Genomic DNA, 18822 nt, shown 5'->3' on the forward strand with positions numbered 1-18822 from the left:
GGCGTGAGGCTTGAGACAGAATGCAAAGGATTTCCTAGCTGGCCCCATCTGACAGGGCACAGGCGTGGAGGGGAGGAGAGGCCTGGAATGGAGGGATAATGAGCTGGGTAGGGGCTGAGAATGGCCTGGAATAAGTGGTCATGGAGCCGAGATGGGGGGCTGTGGTTGGGAATTGGGAACTGGGATCAGAATGAGACTGGGATGGGCTGGACTGAAGATGTGCCGTGAGAAATGTTGGCGGGGGGGACACGTGCTAAGCATGGGGCTGAAGCTGGGATGGGAAAGGAACTGGGTTGGATTTGAGGGTGGGATGCAGATGGCAGTGGATATGATGGGATAGACTAGGCAAGGACCTCTCAGGAAAAGGAGACGGGCCAGGGGTGAGGTGGTGTGTGCGCTGGGTTGGGATGAAAATGGGTTTAACATGGGCTGGGACGCACCAGGAATGGAGATCAATGAAGCAATGGGTGGGGCCGGACCGGATTGGGACGGGGTGTGGGCGGGGGGAGGTGGGCACGGGGCTGGGTTCGGGGCTGGAAGGAGGGCTAGCGCCGAGGTTACGGACCGGGCAGGTGAGGGTTCGAGACGTGGGTGGGGCTGGCCCTGGAGCGGCGCGCAGGGGCGGCGGGTGAGGGGCGCGGGGGCGCCCGGGGCAGGCCGGGAAGGGGGGGCGGGCCTCCCCCTGGGCCGGGCCAGGGCGGCGCTAGGACCGAGCGAGCGGAGGGAGCGAGCCGGGCGGAGCCAGCGCCCCCCGCCCCCCGCCGGCCGGCTCCCCTCCCCCGGCCGCTGGCTCGCTCGGCTCGCGACGCTGCAGAGGCTCCGAGGCGGCGGCGGCGACTCCCTCTTTCCCTCCCTCCTCCTCCGTCCGCCCGTCCGTCCGCGCGTCTGTCCCTTCGGCCCGGTCCGGCCCGAAGCATGGCCGGCGTCAGCTTCAGCGGCCACCGCCTGGAGCTGCTGGCGGCTTACGAGGAGGTGATCCGAGAGGAGAGCGCGGCCGACTGGTGAGCCCCCCGCCCCCGCCCCCGGCCCCTTTGTCCCCGCGCCGCCGCCGCGCCTTTGTTTCTCTCCCGCCCCGCCGCCCCGCCGCCAGGAAGGGAGGGGGACCCCGAAATGGTGCAGCGGGCCGGGAGGGCCGGGAGGGGCTGCCTTTGTGCGCGCCGGGGGAGGGGCCGGCGGGCCAGGCGGGGCACTACCGGGCCCCGAGCGCCCGGAGGCGGCCCCAGGCGCGCGGTGGGAGCCGCGGCCGGACGCGGCCCGGAGGCGCGGGGTCCCGATGTGGGGCCCGGGGCCGCGTGGCCCTGCGGGAGCCCATCCCCCACCCTACCCCCCGGGCCCGGGGGACAGGTGTGCACGGGCGGCCAAGGGCACCTTCGCCACCTTCGAGCGGGCGAGGTCCGGGCGGGGACGGGGCGGAGACCGAGCTAGCGGAGCCAGCGCAGCCTGCCCGGCTCAGCCCGGCCCGGCCACAGCACAAAGGAAAGCGAGGGCGGGGGAGGAGCGGAGCGGGCTGGGGGCCGGGCGCCCCGCCCACCGGGGGGCCTCTCCGAGTGGGCCGCACTCCCCCCGAAACCTGGGCTGGAGTGAGGTGGAAGGATGTTTGCTGCCACATGGCGACCGCGAAGTGAGTCCCTTACCGCCGCGGGTCGCGGAGGCAGGGGTGAGCTCTCCTCCCCTACCTGAAGGGGACTGCGGGGACTAGGCAGCTGGGCTGGGGGGCACCGAGCTGCCTAAGGGGCCAGCTGAGGTCCCTGGGAGGAAGCCCTCTGGAGAACAAGTGTGGAGGGAGCCCCCGAAGAGGGCTGAAGTGGTGAACAGATCCACGGGCCCCTAGCAAGGGGCACTCGGTCCCTGATGGGGGAGGGGCTGGGCCGCCCCTCACCCCGCCCCCCAGCTGTTGTCTCACCCTGAGCGGGGGGAGGGGATGGACCACCTGCTCTGGGGCTGGCGGCCCAGGGTGGCGGAAAAAGGAAACCGAGGGGTTCCTCACTGCCCCATCCTGGAATCCTTTTCCCCCCCGTAATACTCTTCTCCTAGGGAAGGCGCCCATCTGGTTCCTAGGCCTCCTCTTCCTGCTGGCAGATGGGAACAGGTTCTTCTTGAGGAAACTGAGGCAAAGAGGAGGGCGGGTCTGAGGGACCCCGCTTGGGCTGGCCTCACCCGCACACTGGGAGGGCAGCCAGGTGGGGACTCTGACCTGGGGGCTCCTGGAGGAGAGGATGAGATGGCTGGGCATCCATGGCATGGTACTGCAGCACTGGCCAGCAGCCAGGCCTGGAGGGATGGACGCGAGAGACAAGCTCTCGTGTCCTGCAGGTCAGTCACAGGAGAGGCCGGCACAGGCTCAGCAGGCAGGCGGCCCACCCATTGTCCCAGCCCTGCCCCAGGGAGGCTGAGATCATGGGAGGAGCTCTGGGCAAGTGGCCGGCTTGGCCTGGTGAAGGAGCTGGCTTTGGGATAAGGCCCCGCCTGGGGAGAGGCACAGCTCACCCCAGAACACCTCCTTTGCCCTCCAGTCTGGAGAGGTGTTGTCTACCAGCACCGCATTTTCTCCTAAAAGCAGAGCTCTGGTGGCCTATTGCCAGGGCCACACAACCCCTGTTGCCCCACATCCTGCTCAACAGAGGCCTGCCCCCCCCCCACCCCAGCAGCATCCATGTGGCCAAAGCGAGTTATTCATCACTGGTGTGCGTCAGCCCCCATCTGGGTTGTGTGTGGGACACACACAGATGCACACATGTACCCTCGCACATGCACACATTCGTTCACTAAGGGCCCAGATAACATTTTGAAAAAGGGGTGTGAGGATCACTTTCTACACAAGAGAATATGAATACCCCAGTGCCCAGCATGGAACCAGGGGTGCAGTGAGGTCTGAAGACTCGGAGGGAGACCCTGCGCATAGGTCCAGAGGGAGGGGTGTCTTGGGTAAATTGCTGTCTGCCCCCCCACCCTTACGTTGCCTCCAATGGGGAGGGGTGGTTGGGGGGAGTTCATTCCTAGGTGGCAGGGCCTCTGAAGTGCACCACTACTCTGGCGCAGGGAGCAGGGGACCCAGGAAATGAGGTTGTATGGTGGGAAGGGCCACTGTTGTCCTGGTTGTGATATGACTCATTGTGGTCATACACAAGTTCCTGGTCCTCTTGGAAAGAAAAGGGATTGGGCCCAGCCCTACCTCGATACTGAAGGCCTTTCTAGCACCACCATCCTGAGAGTGATGGTCCTGCGGGGTCCACCTGCCCTCAACCCCCGACCCCAGCTCACCCCCCACTCCAGCTCACCCCCGGTTCTCTGGAACTGCCACATTCCAGCTCCCACCTCACGCTAGTTCAGTTTATCTGGCTAGATGGCTTTTAAGTTGGTGTCAGTATCACACGTACTTCTGGTATATGGTGTGCTGGAACCCCAGGACCCAGAGAGCAGGATGTGCTGATCGACTGAGTCAGCGTTCCTGCCTTCACGAGGCTTACACTTGGAGGCGGTGTCTGTCTCCAGGAGTTGGAGCTGGTGAGATGTGTAGATGCCTGGTCGCCTACCCCATCCTGATTCCCTGTGGTTTCACCAGCTTCCACCTGGTGCACCACCAGGCTTGGGGTGCCTCTGATGTGTTTGAGAAGCACTGGTCTTTGTATTCCTGCTGGGATGTGGTGGGTGCTCTGGGAGGGGCAGCTCAGGGGAGGCTGCTGGGGGCCAGCACTGGGCTCTGAAGAACGGAAGGATTCCACTGGGAATAAGCGTGGGGTAGAGGAGCAGGTCTTGCCTTCCATGTGAAGAGAACCACATAGGCAGAGGCTCCAGGGTGAGCCCTGTCCAGAACCCTGCTTGGGTCAGGGGGCCATCCAGTGTGTCCCAAGTGTGTGGTGTGGACAGGGCGGTTCAGTGGAAAGGCAGGCTGGAGGGTTTGAACTGGAGTATGGTTTCTGCTGGGGGAGGGCTGTGGCTGGAGCAGGAAAAGGTGGCCGGAGGTGGGTAGCCAGGGGCTGAAGATGGAAGGCGCCCCAGGGAGCCTGGGCAGGCCAAGACAGGTCCTCTCAGAGGGAGGCTTGATGTCTAGAGCAGTCTCTAGGAACTAGGGTCCCTGGGCTCTGCATTAGTTTCTCATTGGTGCATGGAGAGGGACAGAGCCTGCTTCTCCCAGGGCCCTTTGTTCCCGTGGTGGGTTAGGGCAGCAGGACAGGTGGTGGGCCAGCTGTGTTGGAAGCATCTGTCAGGGCCAGGCTGGGGCTGGGGGTAACAGTTGGACTCGGAGCTCCCAGCCCCACAGCCCACCTGTGTTCCTTCCTGGAGGTAGGAAGCCGGGAATCCAGGAAGGGGAGGGGCTGAGGCCATTTGGCCCTGGCCACAACCTCCTGAGATGTCCCCTCCATCCCTCCCGCCTTCATTTCCTTCGTCCCTTCACTTCTGTCCTTTCTCTTCTTCCTCCTCTCCCTGTTTCTCCCTCTGCTTCTCCCCTTCTCTTTCTCTTCCCCCTTGCCCTCCCTTTCTGCCTCCCCTCCTCACAGCCCCAGCCTCCTGCCTTGGCACCTGGGGAATAGGAGTTTGGAGAAGGGGTTGAGCCCTTTCAAACCTCAGGGACAAGGCCCTTCCTCCTAGGTCCCGGCTCTCCTCCCTCCCAGAGGGTCCTCAGCCTGGGCCTGCATGGGGTGATGGAGGAGGCATCTCTGCCTTCGCTTCCGTGAAATGGATGCTCTGTCACCACAGCCTATCAAAAGGAGCCAGGGCACACAAAGCTAGGGAGGAGGAGGAAGGAGGAAGGCCGCCAGGTCAGCTTTCTGTTAGAGCTCAGGCAGAAGGAAAGGCCAGCAGTCTCAGGAAGCCTCAGCCAGGACTGAGGCCGCCTAGGGGCTGGAAGGCCTGGAGCTCACGCATGGCCACCCCGGGGCCAGAGTCTGGGCAAGAGTGACTGCAGTGACCTCATCCCCATTTCAGAGAGGCGGAGATTGAGGCTGAGGGCGGGTCCCCAGGGTCCTTTGTGTTCAAGGAGAATGCAGTTGGGGTGGGCCAGTCGTGTGCCAATTGCAGGGTAGCCATGGTTACCGGGGGATGCCCAGAGCTGTGGGAGCACCAGGTTCTCTCTTCTCCTCCTTCCTCCCCGGGGGAGGGGCAGCGGGGACCAAGGCACGTGCCAGGTAAGTTCCTGGCACTAGCCAATGGGGGATGAGGATCGTGGTAGCCAGGGAACGGTAACCAAGGAACCGTCGCCTTGGAATCTCCATCACACACCCGCTGCACTGGGTTGTAGGCTGCCAGGGCCAGGGCCGCGATGCTGCGCACCAGCCAGCGATTTCTCCCCTCACTGCCTGCGCCCCACCTGACCCCGGCCTCCAGCGGCACCCTGCTGGGCTCCCGCCTGAACCGATGCCTGGCCCTGTTGTCATGGCTACAGCAGGAGCCCTCCCCGTTCCTGTCCCACCCTCTCCATGTCCCTCTCCCTCCCCAGAGCCGTCCCCACCCAGAATTGGCGGCCTGGGCCCTGATAGTTTGACCGCCACCCCTCCCTCTCCCCAGGGCTCTGTACACATACGAGGATGGCTCCGATGACCTCAAGCTTGCAGCATCAGGAGGTAGGAATTCCAGCCATTCCTTCGCCTTCCTCTCCACCCCCTCCTCCCAGTCATTTTCTTCCCCACCCACCTGGCTGTAGGCCACCTCCCTGCCTGCACCCTGCAGCCCCACACTTGTCTGGATCTGGCGGGTGTCGTGTCCTTCCTCCAGTCATCCCTGTGTCCCCAGGGTGGGGAGGAGTCTCGGAGCCTTGTTGAATGTTGGACTTCTGAGGCTGAGCCTCCAACAGGGAAAGTGACTTACCTGAAGCCACACAGCTGGGACGCTTTGGGGGAAGGGCCCTATTCACCGCCTTCCCCAGAGCCAGAAGGCTTGATTGTGCCTCTGGGCACTGGCACCTGGTGAGACATGATGATGTGTGAAGAATGAGACCTGAGTGTGAAGAACAAACACTTCCTCAGTCCTACCCCAAACCAGGCCCTGCAGGAGTCATAGGCAAAGCTACATCCCTGTGCACCGCCACCCCCACACATACCAACAGAAAACTGGGACCCACAGATCCCAGAGGCCAGAAGACCCCTGGGTGTGCCTGTGGAGGCCTGGAGAAGTCTTTGCTTTGAGTTCCAGGCTCTTTTTGGGAAGGGTTTAGGAGGCAGAGAGACCTGACACTCTCCTGATTACCCTAGAAGGGGGCTTGCAGGAGCTTTCGGGACACTTTGAGAACCAGAAGGTGATGTACGGCTTCTGCAGTGTCAAGGACTCCCAAGCTGCTCTGCCAAAATACGTGCTCATCAACTGGGTATGCGGCCAGGGCTGGGGAAGGGGGCTGAGGGCCCAGAGCAGTCGCCCTCCCTGTCGGCCCTCTGACACCCCTGGAGAGGGAACCCCACCAGCCCCAGAGAAGATGCACCCTATCATGTAGGGCCCCCCTTGTCCTTTCCTGAGCCCCTCTTTGCTGGGTACTTTGCAGGTGGGCGAGGATGTGCCTGATGCCCGCAAGTGCGCTTGTGCCAGCCACGTGGCTAAGGTGGCTGAGTTCTTCCAGGTGTGTGTCAGGGGCCAGGGCTCTTGGGGGTGGGGACAGCCACCAGGGTCTGCGTGCTGGGGTGGTGATGGCGGGAGAATGGTGCCGCTTGAGCACTGCCGTCTTCTTGCGGAAGGGCGTCGACGTGATCGTGAACGCCAGCAGCGTGGAAGACATAGACGCGGGTGCCATCGGGCAGCGGCTCTCTAACGGGCTGGCGCGGCTCTCCAGCCCTGTGCTGCACCGACTGCGGCTGCGAGAGGATGAGAACGCAGAGCCCGTGGTTAGTGTGTGTTTGGCACCCGTGGGCTCTGCCTGCGTGGCCTGGTGCCCGAGTCTGGCCTGCCCGGTCCCTCTTAGCCCTCACCCTTTAGGTGTCAGGGGCTCCTGGGGCATTCAGCCTGCTTATGCTGGGTCCTTTGACACTGCAGGGCACCACCTACCAGAAGACGGATGCAGCTGTGGAAATGAAGCGGATTAACCGAGAGCAGTTCTGGGAGCAGGCCAAGGTATGGAACCCTGAGCCTGGCCTGGCTGAGCCGCCCCTCATGGACCCCATGGGGCAGGTCTGAGTCCCTCACTACAGTGGCATGGCCCATGCCAGGTGCCCCGCCCCCAGCCCTGGTTTAGGGAGGGGCTGGAGGGGCAGGGTCCAGGTGCCCAGGCTCAGGGCCTACCCTTGTTCTCACCGGGGCTCGCAGAAGGAAGAAGAGCTGCGGAAGGAGGAGGAACGGAAGAAGGCCCTGGATGAGAGGCTCAGGTTCGAGCAGGAGCGGATGGAGCAGGAGCGGCAGGAGCAAGAGGAGCGTGAGCGGCGCTACCGGGAGCGGGAGCAGCAGATTGAGGAGCACAGGTGAGCCTGCCCGCCCGGAGCGCTCCAGGGGCCCCCGGGCGCACCCTGATGGGTGCTGGCTGCTTATCGTTCCAGGAGGAAACAGCAGACTTTAGAAGCGGAAGAGGCCAAGAGGCGGTTGAAGGAGCAGTCTATCTTTGTAAGTTCTTTGCCAAGGCTCGTGGTCTCTGGGTCAGGGAAGTGAGAATGGTCCCTGTGTTCCTGGGCCTTGTGGGGAGATCAGTGGCTCAGGGACAGTGGTGGCTGTTCTGGGGAGCTGCATGGGCACAGGGTGCCATGGAGCATCAGGCCTGGCACCTCATCACGTGGGGCTCTGGCCTCTGGCCGTGGAAAAAGACTACTTTGGAGAAGCTTGTGCTCTAGATTGGTAGAGAAAATCCATCTAGACCCAGACCCTCACTGACCAGGCTCCCCCTCCCCTCCCCTGGGGGCTCTCGGCAGATTAGACACTGTTCCTGCACTCTGAGGGGCCTCCAGGCCCGCCACAGGAGTGAGGCAGGCGGCATGGGTGAGCCTGGGCCAGTGCTGAGCATCTGTAGCCAGTGTGCAGCATCTCCTTGGGAGCAGCCCCTTTGTTCCAGGGGTACTGTCTGAATCTCCACACATTGGGAATGGCCCGTAGGTCCTGTGGATTGGTCCCTGAGAATCACAGCAGAGTCACATCTTCATGCTTTGAATTTAGTATTTTGGAAATAGCTAATGTCATTCAGGACTGAGCATGGCTCAGTTCAGGAAGGGAGGTGGGTTGATACTCATCTGGATTGAGACTGTGATGGGCAGATGCAGGGCTGTGGGAACTCAAACGGGCTCCACAGTAACCCACAGGAGGCTGAGAGAGAGGAGGCAAGACAGTCCCGCAGGCAGCAACATTAAGTCACTCCAGTCACATCTGCCCTTGGATGGGGTGGGGATGATGTGTGTCTGGTAAGCTCCAGCCTCAGTCATTCATTCAACACACACTTGCCACCTGCCACGTGCCACATACAGAACATGGTGGAGAACGAGCTGGGTAAGATCTTTTCTTCATAAGCTGATTCATGTATTTTTTTTTTTTTTTTGAGATGGAGTCTCGCTCTGTCGCCCAAGCTGGAATGCAATGGCGTGATCTTGGCTCACTGCAACCTCCATCTCCCAGGTTCAAGCGGTTCTCCCGCCTCAGCTTCCTGAGTAGCTGGGATTACAGGCACGCACCATCATGCCCAGCTAATTTTTTTTTTTTTTTTTTTTTTTTTTGAGACAGAGTCTCGCTCTGTCATCCAGGCTGGAGTGCAGTGGCGCAATCTCGGCTCACTGCAAGCTCCGCCTCCCGGGTTCACGCCATTCTCCTGTCTCAGCCTCTCCGAGTAGCTGTGACTACAGGCGCCCGCCACCACGCCCAGCTAATTTTTTGTATTTTTAGTGGAGACGGGGTTTCACCGTGTTAGCCAGGATGGTCTTGATCTCCTGACCTTGTGATCCGCCTGCCTCAGCCTCCCAAAGTACTAGGATTACAGGCATGAGCCACTGTGCCCAGCCTGAAATTCTTTTTTTTTTTTTTTTTGAGACAGAGTCTCGCTCTCTCGCCCAGGCTGGAGTGCAGTGGCGCAATCTCGGCTCACTGCAAGCTCTGCCTCCCGGGTTCCCGCCATTCTCCTGCCTCAGCCTCTCCAAGTAGCTGGGACTACAGGCGCCTGCCACCACGACCGGCTAATTTTTTGTATTTTTTTTAGTAGAGACGGGGTTTCACCGTGGTCTCGATCTCCTGACCTCGTGATCCGCCCGCCTCGGCCTCCCAAAGTACTGGCATTACAAGCGTGAGCCACCGCGCCCGGCCCTTGCCCAGCTAATTTTTGTGTTTTTGTAGAGACGGGGTTTCACCATGTTGGCCAAGGCTGGTCTTGAACTCCTGACCTCAGTTGATCTGCCCGCCTCGACCTCCCAAAGTGCTGAGATTACAGACATGAGCCACCGCGCCCGGCCACATGTATTTAACTGTGGCAAAATACATAAAATGTACCATTTCAGTCATTTAAAAATCTGCATTTCATTAAGTGGCATTAAATTCATTCACGGCCGGGCGCGGTGGCTCACGCTTGTAATCCCAGCACTTTGGGAGGCCGAGGCGGGCGGATCACGAGGTCAGGAGATCGAGACCACGGTGAAACCCCGTCGCTACTAAAAATACAAAAAAATTAGCCGGGCGTGATGGCGGGCGCCTGTAGTCCCAGCTACTCGGAGAGGCTGAGGCAGGAGAATGGCGTGAACCCGGGAGGCGGAGCTTGCAGTGAGCCGAGATCGCGCCACTGCACTCCAGCCTGGGTGACAGAGCCAGACTCCGTCTCAAAAAAAAAAAAAAAAAATACAAAAAATTAGCCGGGCGTGGTGGCGGGCGCCTGTAGTCCCAGCTACTCGGAGAGGCCGAGGCAGGAGAATGGCGTGAACCCGGGAGGCGGAGCTTGAAGTGAGCCGAGATTGCGCCACTGCACTCCAGCCTGGGCGACAGAGCAAGACTCCGTCTCAAAAAAAATAAATAAATAAAAATAAAAATAAATAAATAAATAAATAAATAAATTCATTCACATTGTTGGATAACCACCACCACTGTCCATTAAACACAAATTCTGCTCTTCCCCACTTGCCAGCTCCTGGCAACCACCATTCCACTTTCTGTCTCTATGTAGCTGACTACTCTGGAGACCGCCTATCAGTGGAATCACACAGTGTTTGTCCTTTTGCATGTAGCTTATTTCACTTAGCATGATGTCCTTAAGATTCATCCATGTTGTAGCATGCGTCAGAATTTCCTTCTTTTTGAAGGCTGAATCATATTCCATTGTATGGATATACCACATTTTGTTTATCCTTTCAGAGTGAGGTTTTTTAAATTTTTTTTATTTTTTTTAATTTTTTTGAGACGGAATCTCGCTCTGTTGCCCAGGCTGGAGTGCAGTGGCGCGATCTCAGCTCACTGCAAGCTCCGCCTCCCAGGTTCACGCCATTCTCCTGCCTCAGCCTCCAAGTAGCTGGGACTACAGACGCCCGCCACCACACCCGGCTAATTTTTTTGTATTTTTAGTAGAGACGGGGTTTCACCGTGTTAGCCGGGGTGGTCTCGATCTCCTGACCTCAGCCACCCGAAGTGCTGGGATTACAGGCGTGAGCCACTGCACCCGGCCTGCCTCCCAGGTTTAAGTGATTTTCCTGCCTCAGCTTTCCAAGTAGCTGGGATTACAGGCGCCCACCACCACGCCTGGCTAATTTTTGTATTTTTAGTAGAGATGGGGTTTCACCATGTTGGCCAAGCTGATTTCGAACTCCTGACCTCAGGTGATCCACCCGCCTTGGCCTCACAAAGTGCTGGGATTACAGGCATAAGCCACCGCACCCAGCGGATAAAGTTTATTCTTTCTTTCTTTCTTTTTTTTTTGTATTTTTAGTAGAGACGGGGTTTCACCATGTTGGCCAGGATGGTCTCGATCTCTTGACCTCATGATCCGCCCTCCTCAGCCTCCCAAAATGCTGGAATTACAGGCGTGAGCCACCGCGCCCAGCCAAGTTTGTTTATTTATTTATTTATTTATTTATTTATTTATTTTTGAGACAGAGTCTTGCTCTGTCGCCCAGGCTGGAGTGCAGTGGCACGATCTCAGCTCACTGCAACCTCTGCCTCCCGGGTTCAAGCGATTCTCTTGCCTCAGCCTCCGGAGTAGCTGAGATTACAGGCGTGCACCACTATGCCCAGCTGATTTTTGTATTTTTAGTAGAGACAGGGTTTCACCATGTTGGTCAGGCTGGTCTCGAACTCCTGACCTCGTGATCCGCCTGTCTCAGCCTCCCGAAGTCCTGGAATTACAGGCGTGAGCCACTGTGCCCTGCCCGATAAAGTTTATTTATTTATTTATTTTTATTTGTTTATTTTTTTATTTTTTTGAGATGAAGTCTCACTCTTGTCCCCCAGTCTAGAGTGCAATGGCGCCATCTCAGCTCACTGCAACCTCTGCCTCCTGGGTTCAAGTGATTCTCCTGCCTCAGCCTCCCTAGTAGCTGGGATTACAGGCGCCTGCCACCACTCCTGGGTAATTTTTGTAGTTTTAGTAGAGACGGGGTTTCACCACGTTGGCCAGGCGGGTCTCAAACTCCTGACCTCAGGTGATCCTCCCACCTCGGCCTCCCAAAGTGTACTGCGCCCAGCCCCGATAAAGTTTATTTTTATGCTAACATTTCAAACATACACACATGCAAGTAGACAGAATAGTGTTGTGAACCCCCGAGCTGATTTATTTTCACCAGTTACCAACATTTCAGGTAAAGTGTGAAGGAGCTTACCATTATTTTATAGTCCCATCTGGCCCTTCAAGTATACTTCACGTGAGAGTGACAGTGGACATTGTAGCAGGTCATTGTGGTACCCTTTCAACTTCAGGTCGTCTAAGGAAGGGCATGTGTGAGAGACTTTGGGATTTAGCACCGTGAAATGCTTTCTCTTGGCTTAAGGAGCTGTCTGCTTTCTCTCCGCTGTTACAAATTGTGTTCCATATCTGGGTTCCCTTTTGGCCTGGCCTGCAGGGGAGCTCCCGTGTATCTGAAAATGCTTTAGGCACAGCAGTGGCTTTGACCCGTGTGGTTAGTGCGTTGATCTCTCTCCTCCCTCTGGGCCTTACTTGTTTCAGTGTTGTTCACATGGTTGGTAGTTAAAGCCTTTGTGGTGGGCCGGGCGTGGTGGCTCACGCCCGTAATCCCAGCACTTTGGGAGGCCAAGGCAGGCGGATCATGAGGTCAGGAGATTGAGACCATCCTGGCCAACATGGTGAAACCCCGTCTCTACTAAAAATACAAGAAATTAGCTGAGCGTGGTGGTGGGTGCCTGTAGTCCCAGCTACTCGGGAGGCTGAGGCAGGAGAATGGCGTGAACCTGGGAGGTGGAGCTTGCTGTGAGCCGAGATCTCGTCACTGCGTTCCAGCCTGGGTGAGAGACTCCGTCTCAGAGAAAAAAAAAAAATAAGCCTTTGTGGTAGCTGCCTCTGGTCCTTTCTTTGAACAAGGCAGAGGAACCAAGTGAGATTACAGCAGGCAGTGGGCAGAGCAGCAAAGGCTGGCAGGACATAGGCTCATGGGAAGGTGAAGAGCCTGGGCTGACTGGAACCCCGTGGGCTGAGGAGTGGGGGAAATTTGATTGGGAAAGGAGAGCAAGGGCAGAGGAGGAGTTTAGACTTCATTCTGGGGGTCACAAAGTTATTGTTGAGGTGATAGCCCTCCTGAGGTGGGATACTACGAAGGGCCCTTCTCCCAGTGCCCCTGACAAGCTAACATTTTAGATTATAGGCTCAAAAACAGAGAGGCCCTGGGACTTCACCACCTTAGCAGCCCCTCCTGCCCAAGCTGCCACCTGAGCAGCAGGGGACACCGACTAAGAAGCCTTAGTGTGAGTGCAGTTGAGCAAACATGCGCCTGCCTTGTGCTGGCCACCCACCCGGAGACCCCAGTCCTCATCCTGTGTTGCTCACACGGAGGGGGAGCTGCCTCCGGAAACAGGAACTTAGGATGTGGTGTCATCGAGGTGGAAGCCAGGAGCACCCTGTGGGGACCCAGAGGAGGAAATGACCTGAACAAGCCAGGGACCTCTTCCCCAGGAAGCAGTGGCCACGCTGCGGTTGGAAACCAGAGGGCCTGGCCCCGGGGTGGGGAGCAGGCATTTGGGAGGGGGGCCAGTCTCCCATGCTGAGGCTTGGAGGTGGAAACGGGTGTGCCTGTTCTGGGAACTGCCTGCGTCGTGCTGAGGACTTGATATCTACATCTCACAGTATGTGGGCGCCTTGGGGTGGGGGCCGGCAGGGGGTGGTGTTGGAGAGGTGACGGCTAGGTCAGGCAGGGGTGGGGGACGTAGGCCAAGCGCGGGCCCTGCCCACCCAAAACAACATGTGCAGTGGGCAGGCGAAGCCCGCGTGAGCGGGCGGCACACGCCTGTCTTAAGGGGGCTGCGGCAAGGCCCCGGTGATGGCTGCTCCGGGCTTGCAGGTGATGTCGCCAGGGCTCTGGCACCTCAGGAGAAACTGGGACCCTGATTTCAGTATGAAAGTTCCTGGTTTTTAAGTGGTGGCAACTAATTAACATGGTTTAAAAATATCATACCAGCAAAACAAAAGCCATCTGTGGGTCATATTTAGCCAGTGCTTGCTGTGGCTCATGGGAACCCCTGAGGGATTTTAAGCTCAGGAAAATCATGGTCTGATCCGCATTTCAGAAAGATCCTTTCAGGGCCTATGGGGAGCAGATAAGGCAGGTGGCAGTGAGGAAGGCTGGACCATGATGCCACAGTCCAGGCAGCAACATTGGGAGCATGGTGGCCCCGGCACTGGGGTAGGAGGTCCGAGAAGTTATCTACAAAACAAGGAGCACTTCTGGATGGCCCTAGGCACCTGCTTAGATATGGGGATGAGCAAGTGAGTGAGTGAACCTGGTGCCCAGAGGCCTGGCAGGTCAGAGATGAGGTGGCTGAGGGCCCTGAGGGAAGAGAGGGGCTGTGTGCCTTGGTTTGACGGGGCAGAGGTACCACCTCTGAAACTCTTCCTGCCAGATTGCGAAAGAAGCATGGGGGCTGTAAGAAGGCCAGAAGGCCAGGCATTGGTGGCTCATGACTGTAATCCATCCCAACACTTTGGGAGGCCAAGGCAGGAGGATCCCTTCAGCCCAGAAGTTTGAGACCAGCCTGGGCAATGTAGGGAGACCCCATCTCTACCAAAAAATTAAAATTAGCCGGGCATGGTGGTGCACACCTGTAGTCCCAGCTACTCGGGAGGCTGAGGTGGGAGGATCGCTTGAGCCCAGGAGGCAGAGGCTGCAGTGACCCGTGATTGCACCACTGCTCCCCAGCCTGGATGACAGGGCGAGCACCTGTCTTAAAAACAAAATAAATAAATAAAATACAGTAAAAAAGAAGGCCAAAAGCCCCTGTGGGGATAGGTGCACCAGACACTGTCCCTTTGGTTTCTAGGGTGACCATCGGGATGAGGAGGAAGAGACCCACATGAAGAAGTCAGAGTCGGAGGTGGAGGTGAGAGCTGGGGGCACCAGCCAGGTGAGGCGGACAGGGCTACCTCAGCTTGCCTGGCCCAGCCCCAACCTTTTCCTCGTGCCCTCAGGAGGCAGCGGCTATTATTGCCCAGCGGCCTGACAACCCAAGGGAGTTCTTCAAGCAGCAGGAAAGAGTTGCATCGGCCTCTGCGGGCAGCTGTGATGTGCCCTCGCCCTTCAACCATCGACCAGGTAGTCCTAGGCCTCACCCCCACCCGGCCCCACTCCTCAGGTTACGGCCCTGAGCCTCTCTGGGACTCTCTCGGAAGGGTAACCTTGCCCAAGGAACCCTTGGAGAAGGCGAGACCCTTCATCCAGCGTGCATCCGCCCGCCACTTCCCAGGTGGCAGGACCCCAAGAAGGGCCGGGGATGGTGGTGAAGTCGCTTGTGGCTGAACAGTGGGGAGTGCTAGGGCCTGTGGGGCAGCTCTGGCATGGGCTGAGGCACAGCGCTGGCCACGGGGAGCAGCTCAGCTGGGGTGAATTAGGTCTGGCCTGGAAGGCCGGGATGCATGCGGGCTGGGCTCTTGCCCCGGGCCTGAGTGAGCCTCTTGGAGCTTGCACCCAGGTGTCCCCATTCTGCTTCTTACTGTGCTGCTTCTGCCTCCCCTGAAGCTCTTCCCTGCCCTGTCTGCTGGTCTGAGTGTGCTTGCCCCATGCTGGGGTCCTGCCACAGGCTGTCCCTGCTGTACTGCTCCCAGGCTGGCTGTGTGTCTGGGGCTGGTGTGAGGCTGCCGTCCCCACTGTACTGCTCCCAGGCTGGCTGTGTGTCTGAGGCTGGTGTGAGGCTGCGGCTGGCTTGGCTGAGTGTGCGCCTGGCTGAAGGCAGCTTGGACATCCAGGACCAGCCCTGGGGGCGGGAGAGGCCTCGGGCAGGGGTGGGGGAGACTGACCCTCTCTTGTCCTCTGTCTCTTTCTCTGTCTGTCTCTCTCGGCAGGTCGTCCGTACTGCCCTTTCATAAAGGCATCGGACAGTGGGCCTTCCTCCTCCTCCTCTTCCTCCTCCTCCCCTCCACGGACTCCCTTTCCCTATATCACCTGTCACCGCACCCCAAACCTCTCTTCCTCCCTCCCATGTAGGTAGCAGCCCCAGGCCTCGGCGGGGGTGGTAAGGAGGGCCCCGCTTCCCAGCAGCCCCCCACCCTCACTCCCCCAGCCTGACCGCTGATCTCTGGTGTTTGTCCCCAGGGCAGGCACTGCCTGCCTCTTACCCCTGGCCTTATGGGGCACTGGCCCCCAGGGGCCTAGCTTACAGGGTCTGGAGCTGGAGTCTGGCCCCTGGGGGTGCTGGGGAGCTCCCAGCCTCCACCCAGATTCCAGAGAGGAGGTGCTGGCCAGGCCCCAAGGTGGACAATCCTGTCTCACCTGGCTCCCCCGCCCTCACTGACCCACCTGGGGTTTGTTCCACAGGCAGCCACCTGGACAGCCACCGGAGGATGGCACCCACTCCCATCCCCACACGGAGCCCGTCTGACTCCAGCACCGCCTCCACCCCTGTCGCTGAGCAGATAGAGCGGGCCCTGGATGAGGTCACATCCTCGCAGCCTCCACCACTGCCACCGCCACCCCCACCAGCCCAAGGTGAGAGAGGGATGCTACCTGCACCAGGCCTCCCATCATCAGTCCCTGGCTGGGAGCCCCAGGTTGCCATGGTAACCGTTCTCCGGGGATCTGGGCCACCCATCACCAAGACTGCACTGCCCTGGAGGCGGCTGTGTGGGGAGGAGCCCTGGTGTACAGTCAGACCTGCCCTCTCTAAAGCTTAGCACCCGCCCCCTCAAGTGGGAATCCGGCCTTGGCCTTCCTCCCGGAGCTGCCAAGGGGCTTAAAGTCACTGGAGTCACTGGGTAAGGGGGCAGTGGGACACCTGCATGGAAGTCCCTGGCTCCCTCACTCCTTAGTGGGTGGGCAGGGTCTCCATCCTCCCCGAGGGGAGCCGGTTACATATCTCCTCTGCCTGTGCTGTGACAGAGACCCAGGAGCCCAGCCCCGTCCTAGACAGTGAGGAGACCAGAGCAGCAGCCCCTCAGGCCTGGGCCGGCCCCATGGAGGAGCCCCCTCAGGCACAGGCGCCTCCCCGGGGGCCAGGCAGCCCTGCAGAGGACTTGATGTTCATGGAGTCTGCAGAGCAGGCTGTCCTGGCTGCTCCCGTGGAGCCTGCCACAGCCGACGCCATGGAGGTCCACGATGCAGCTGACGCCATTGAAACCGACACTGCCACTGCTGACACCACTGTTGCCAACAACGTACCCCCCGCTGCCACCAGCCTCATTGACCTATGGCCTGGCAACGGGGAAGGGGCCTCCACACTCCAGGGTGAGCCCAGGGCCCCCACGCCACCCTCGGGTACTGAGGTCACCCTGGCAGAGGTGCCCCTGCTGGACGAGGTGGCTCCAGAGCCACTGCTGCCAGCAGGCGAAGGCTGTGCCACTCTTCTCAACTTTGATGAGCTGCCTGAGCCGCCAGCCACCTTCTGTGACCCAGAGGAAGTGGAAGGGGAGCCCCTGGCTGCCCCCCAGACCCCAACTCTGCCCTCAGCCCTTGAGGAGCTGGAGCAAGAGCAGGAGCCAGAGCCGCACCTGCTAACCAATGGCGAGACCACTCAGAAGGAGGGAACGCAGGTGCGGCAGGGACTGCCTGGTGGGAGGGATGAGAGGGAGTGGGGGCTGAGCAGGGTGCTGGCCCTGCATTCATCATGCTTGCACCAGTACCCCCTTTCTCTGTGACCCACATTATTTGAGGGGAAGTCCATCCCGCCCGCCCTGCCTCCCTGGGCCGGCTCTGCTTTTGTTCCCAAGGCAGGCATCCGTGTTTCCCTGGCAACCACTGATGGAATCATTGGTTGCTGGGGAAACGGGCTCAGGCCTGATAGGTCAGCCCCAGCCCTGCTGGGTGGGGCCAAGTGACCTGATGCTTTCCCCTGTAGGCCAGTGAGGGGTACTTCAGTCAATCACAGGAGGAGGAGTTTGCCCAATCGGAAGAGCTCTGTGCCAAGGCTCCGCCTCCTGTGTTCTACAACAAGCCTCCAGGTAGTATTGGGCTGGATGATGGGGAGGAATTTGGGTGCGGGGGCTGGATTTGAATGTGGGTAGCCACCCCACCACTACCTACCGCTCACAGAGGCTGGGGACACAAGCATGGGTCTGCTAGGTCCCTAACTCCTTTCCCTTTCTAACGCCACAGAAATCGACATCACATGCTGGGATGCAGACCCAGTTCCAGAAGAGGAGGAGGGCTTCGAGGGTGGTGATTAGCGGTGGCGCCAGCCCTAGGCTACCCTTGCCAAGGCCGCCCACCTGCATCGGCCTCTGGCCAGACGGCCCGCCGTGCCTGCATTCACAGCAGCTCCGCCTGGCACCCACTCCGGATTCCGGCCCTAGCTGGGGACTTGGCCGCTTCCCTACCCGCAGGGCCTGACTTTTACAGCTTTTCTCTTTTTTTTAAAAGTTGATAGGAGACTTGTACAGTTGACTGGTTTTCCTCCCGTTGGTAGTTGAGACGCTGTTGCAAATTCCACCCCTCCTTCCCTGGTCCAGATTGTAGCTCTTAGTCCTCCCTGCTCAGCTGGCCGGGGTGGAGGCCTCACCCTGCTTGGGGCCTGGTGTGGGGGGAGCTCTGGTGGGAAAATGTCCCCCACCTCTTTTCCTAGTTTTATGTTTCTTGGAAAAATATCACTTTGTATTTTCTGTCCAGGGCTTCAGATATTTTGCACGAATTTTAAAACATGGCAATAAATGGCTCGTGGGCTCTGGCTCCCTGGGACCCCCCTCCCCGCCCTTCTTTCGACCCCTTCCTGTCTGGCCCAAAGGAAGTAGCAGGTCCAGCTGGGGCCCCTCGGCTACCCCCCCCCTCTCCTGCCGGGCAGGTCCCAGGCTGGAGGCCCTAGGCCCGGTTCAGGTCAGGGCTATGGACGGGGCCCGGGGGCTTTGGTGGCCCCTCCCCAACTCCTTCCTCTTTGCTTGGGTTCCTTTTTCACGTTCCACGTTCAGTAACTGTTTTTTTTTGTTTTTTCTTTTTGTTTTTGTTTTTGTTTTTTTTTTTTGGAAAGCACAAACTTCTGTAACGGGTCGTGCTCATGTCTGTTAATAAAGAAATCCAGATCCCTTCGGGCTGCCGCCTGCCCTGACCCAGGTTCCCAACTCCTCCCACCTCCGAGGCCGCAGCACCTCCTTGCCACCAGGGGGCGTCCTCACCCTAATTCCAAGGCCCGCCAGGCGGGGTTGGGGTGGGGGGCGGTGCTAGGGGCTAAGGCTCCCAGGGGAAGCCGCCTGGCACCTACAACCACCGGAGGAGGGTTGCTCTCAGACTTAGTGCTGTACCCTTAGGCTCTGTTGTGGCGGAAACGCACGTTGAGGGTCCTTCCCGCCAAGGCCCCGGCTTGTCTGGTCACACA

At 59.3% G+C, this 18822-nt stretch overlaps 1 protein-coding gene across 5 annotated transcripts; it reads left to right on the plus strand.

The window, feature by feature from the left end:
* The first annotated feature begins 770 nt into the window (after nt 1-770).
* DBN1 (drebrin 1) lies at nt 771-18129 on the plus strand. Of its 5 annotated transcripts, none has more exons than XM_032158697.2 (15): nt 771-1001; nt 5506-5561; nt 6189-6301; nt 6473-6547; nt 6663-6809; nt 6958-7035; nt 7228-7379; nt 7455-7518; nt 14350-14409; nt 14498-14621; nt 15368-15505; nt 15840-16010; nt 16401-17050; nt 17356-17458; nt 17613-18129. In XM_032158697.2, the coding sequence occupies exons 1-15, from the start codon at nt 916-918 to the stop codon at nt 17681-17683; spliced, it is 2088 nt and encodes a 695-aa protein (XP_032014588.1). In that variant the 5' UTR covers nt 771-915; the 3' UTR covers nt 17684-18129. The 5 variants fall into 5 exon arrangements, with proteins under 5 accessions (XP_032014588.1, XP_032014589.1, XP_058296148.1 ...); XM_058440165.1 differs by lacking the exon at nt 771-1001 and adding an exon at nt 2091-2313; XM_058440164.1 differs by lacking the exon at nt 771-1001 and adding an exon at nt 3487-3504.
* Nucleotides 18130-18822: the final 693 nt, after the last annotated feature.

Source organism: Hylobates moloch, unplaced genomic scaffold (assembly GCF_009828535.3).
Source record: "Hylobates moloch isolate HMO894 unplaced genomic scaffold, HMol_V3 SCAFFOLD_6, whole genome shotgun sequence".
Classification (NCBI taxonomy): Eukaryota; Metazoa; Chordata; class Mammalia; order Primates; family Hylobatidae; genus Hylobates; species Hylobates moloch.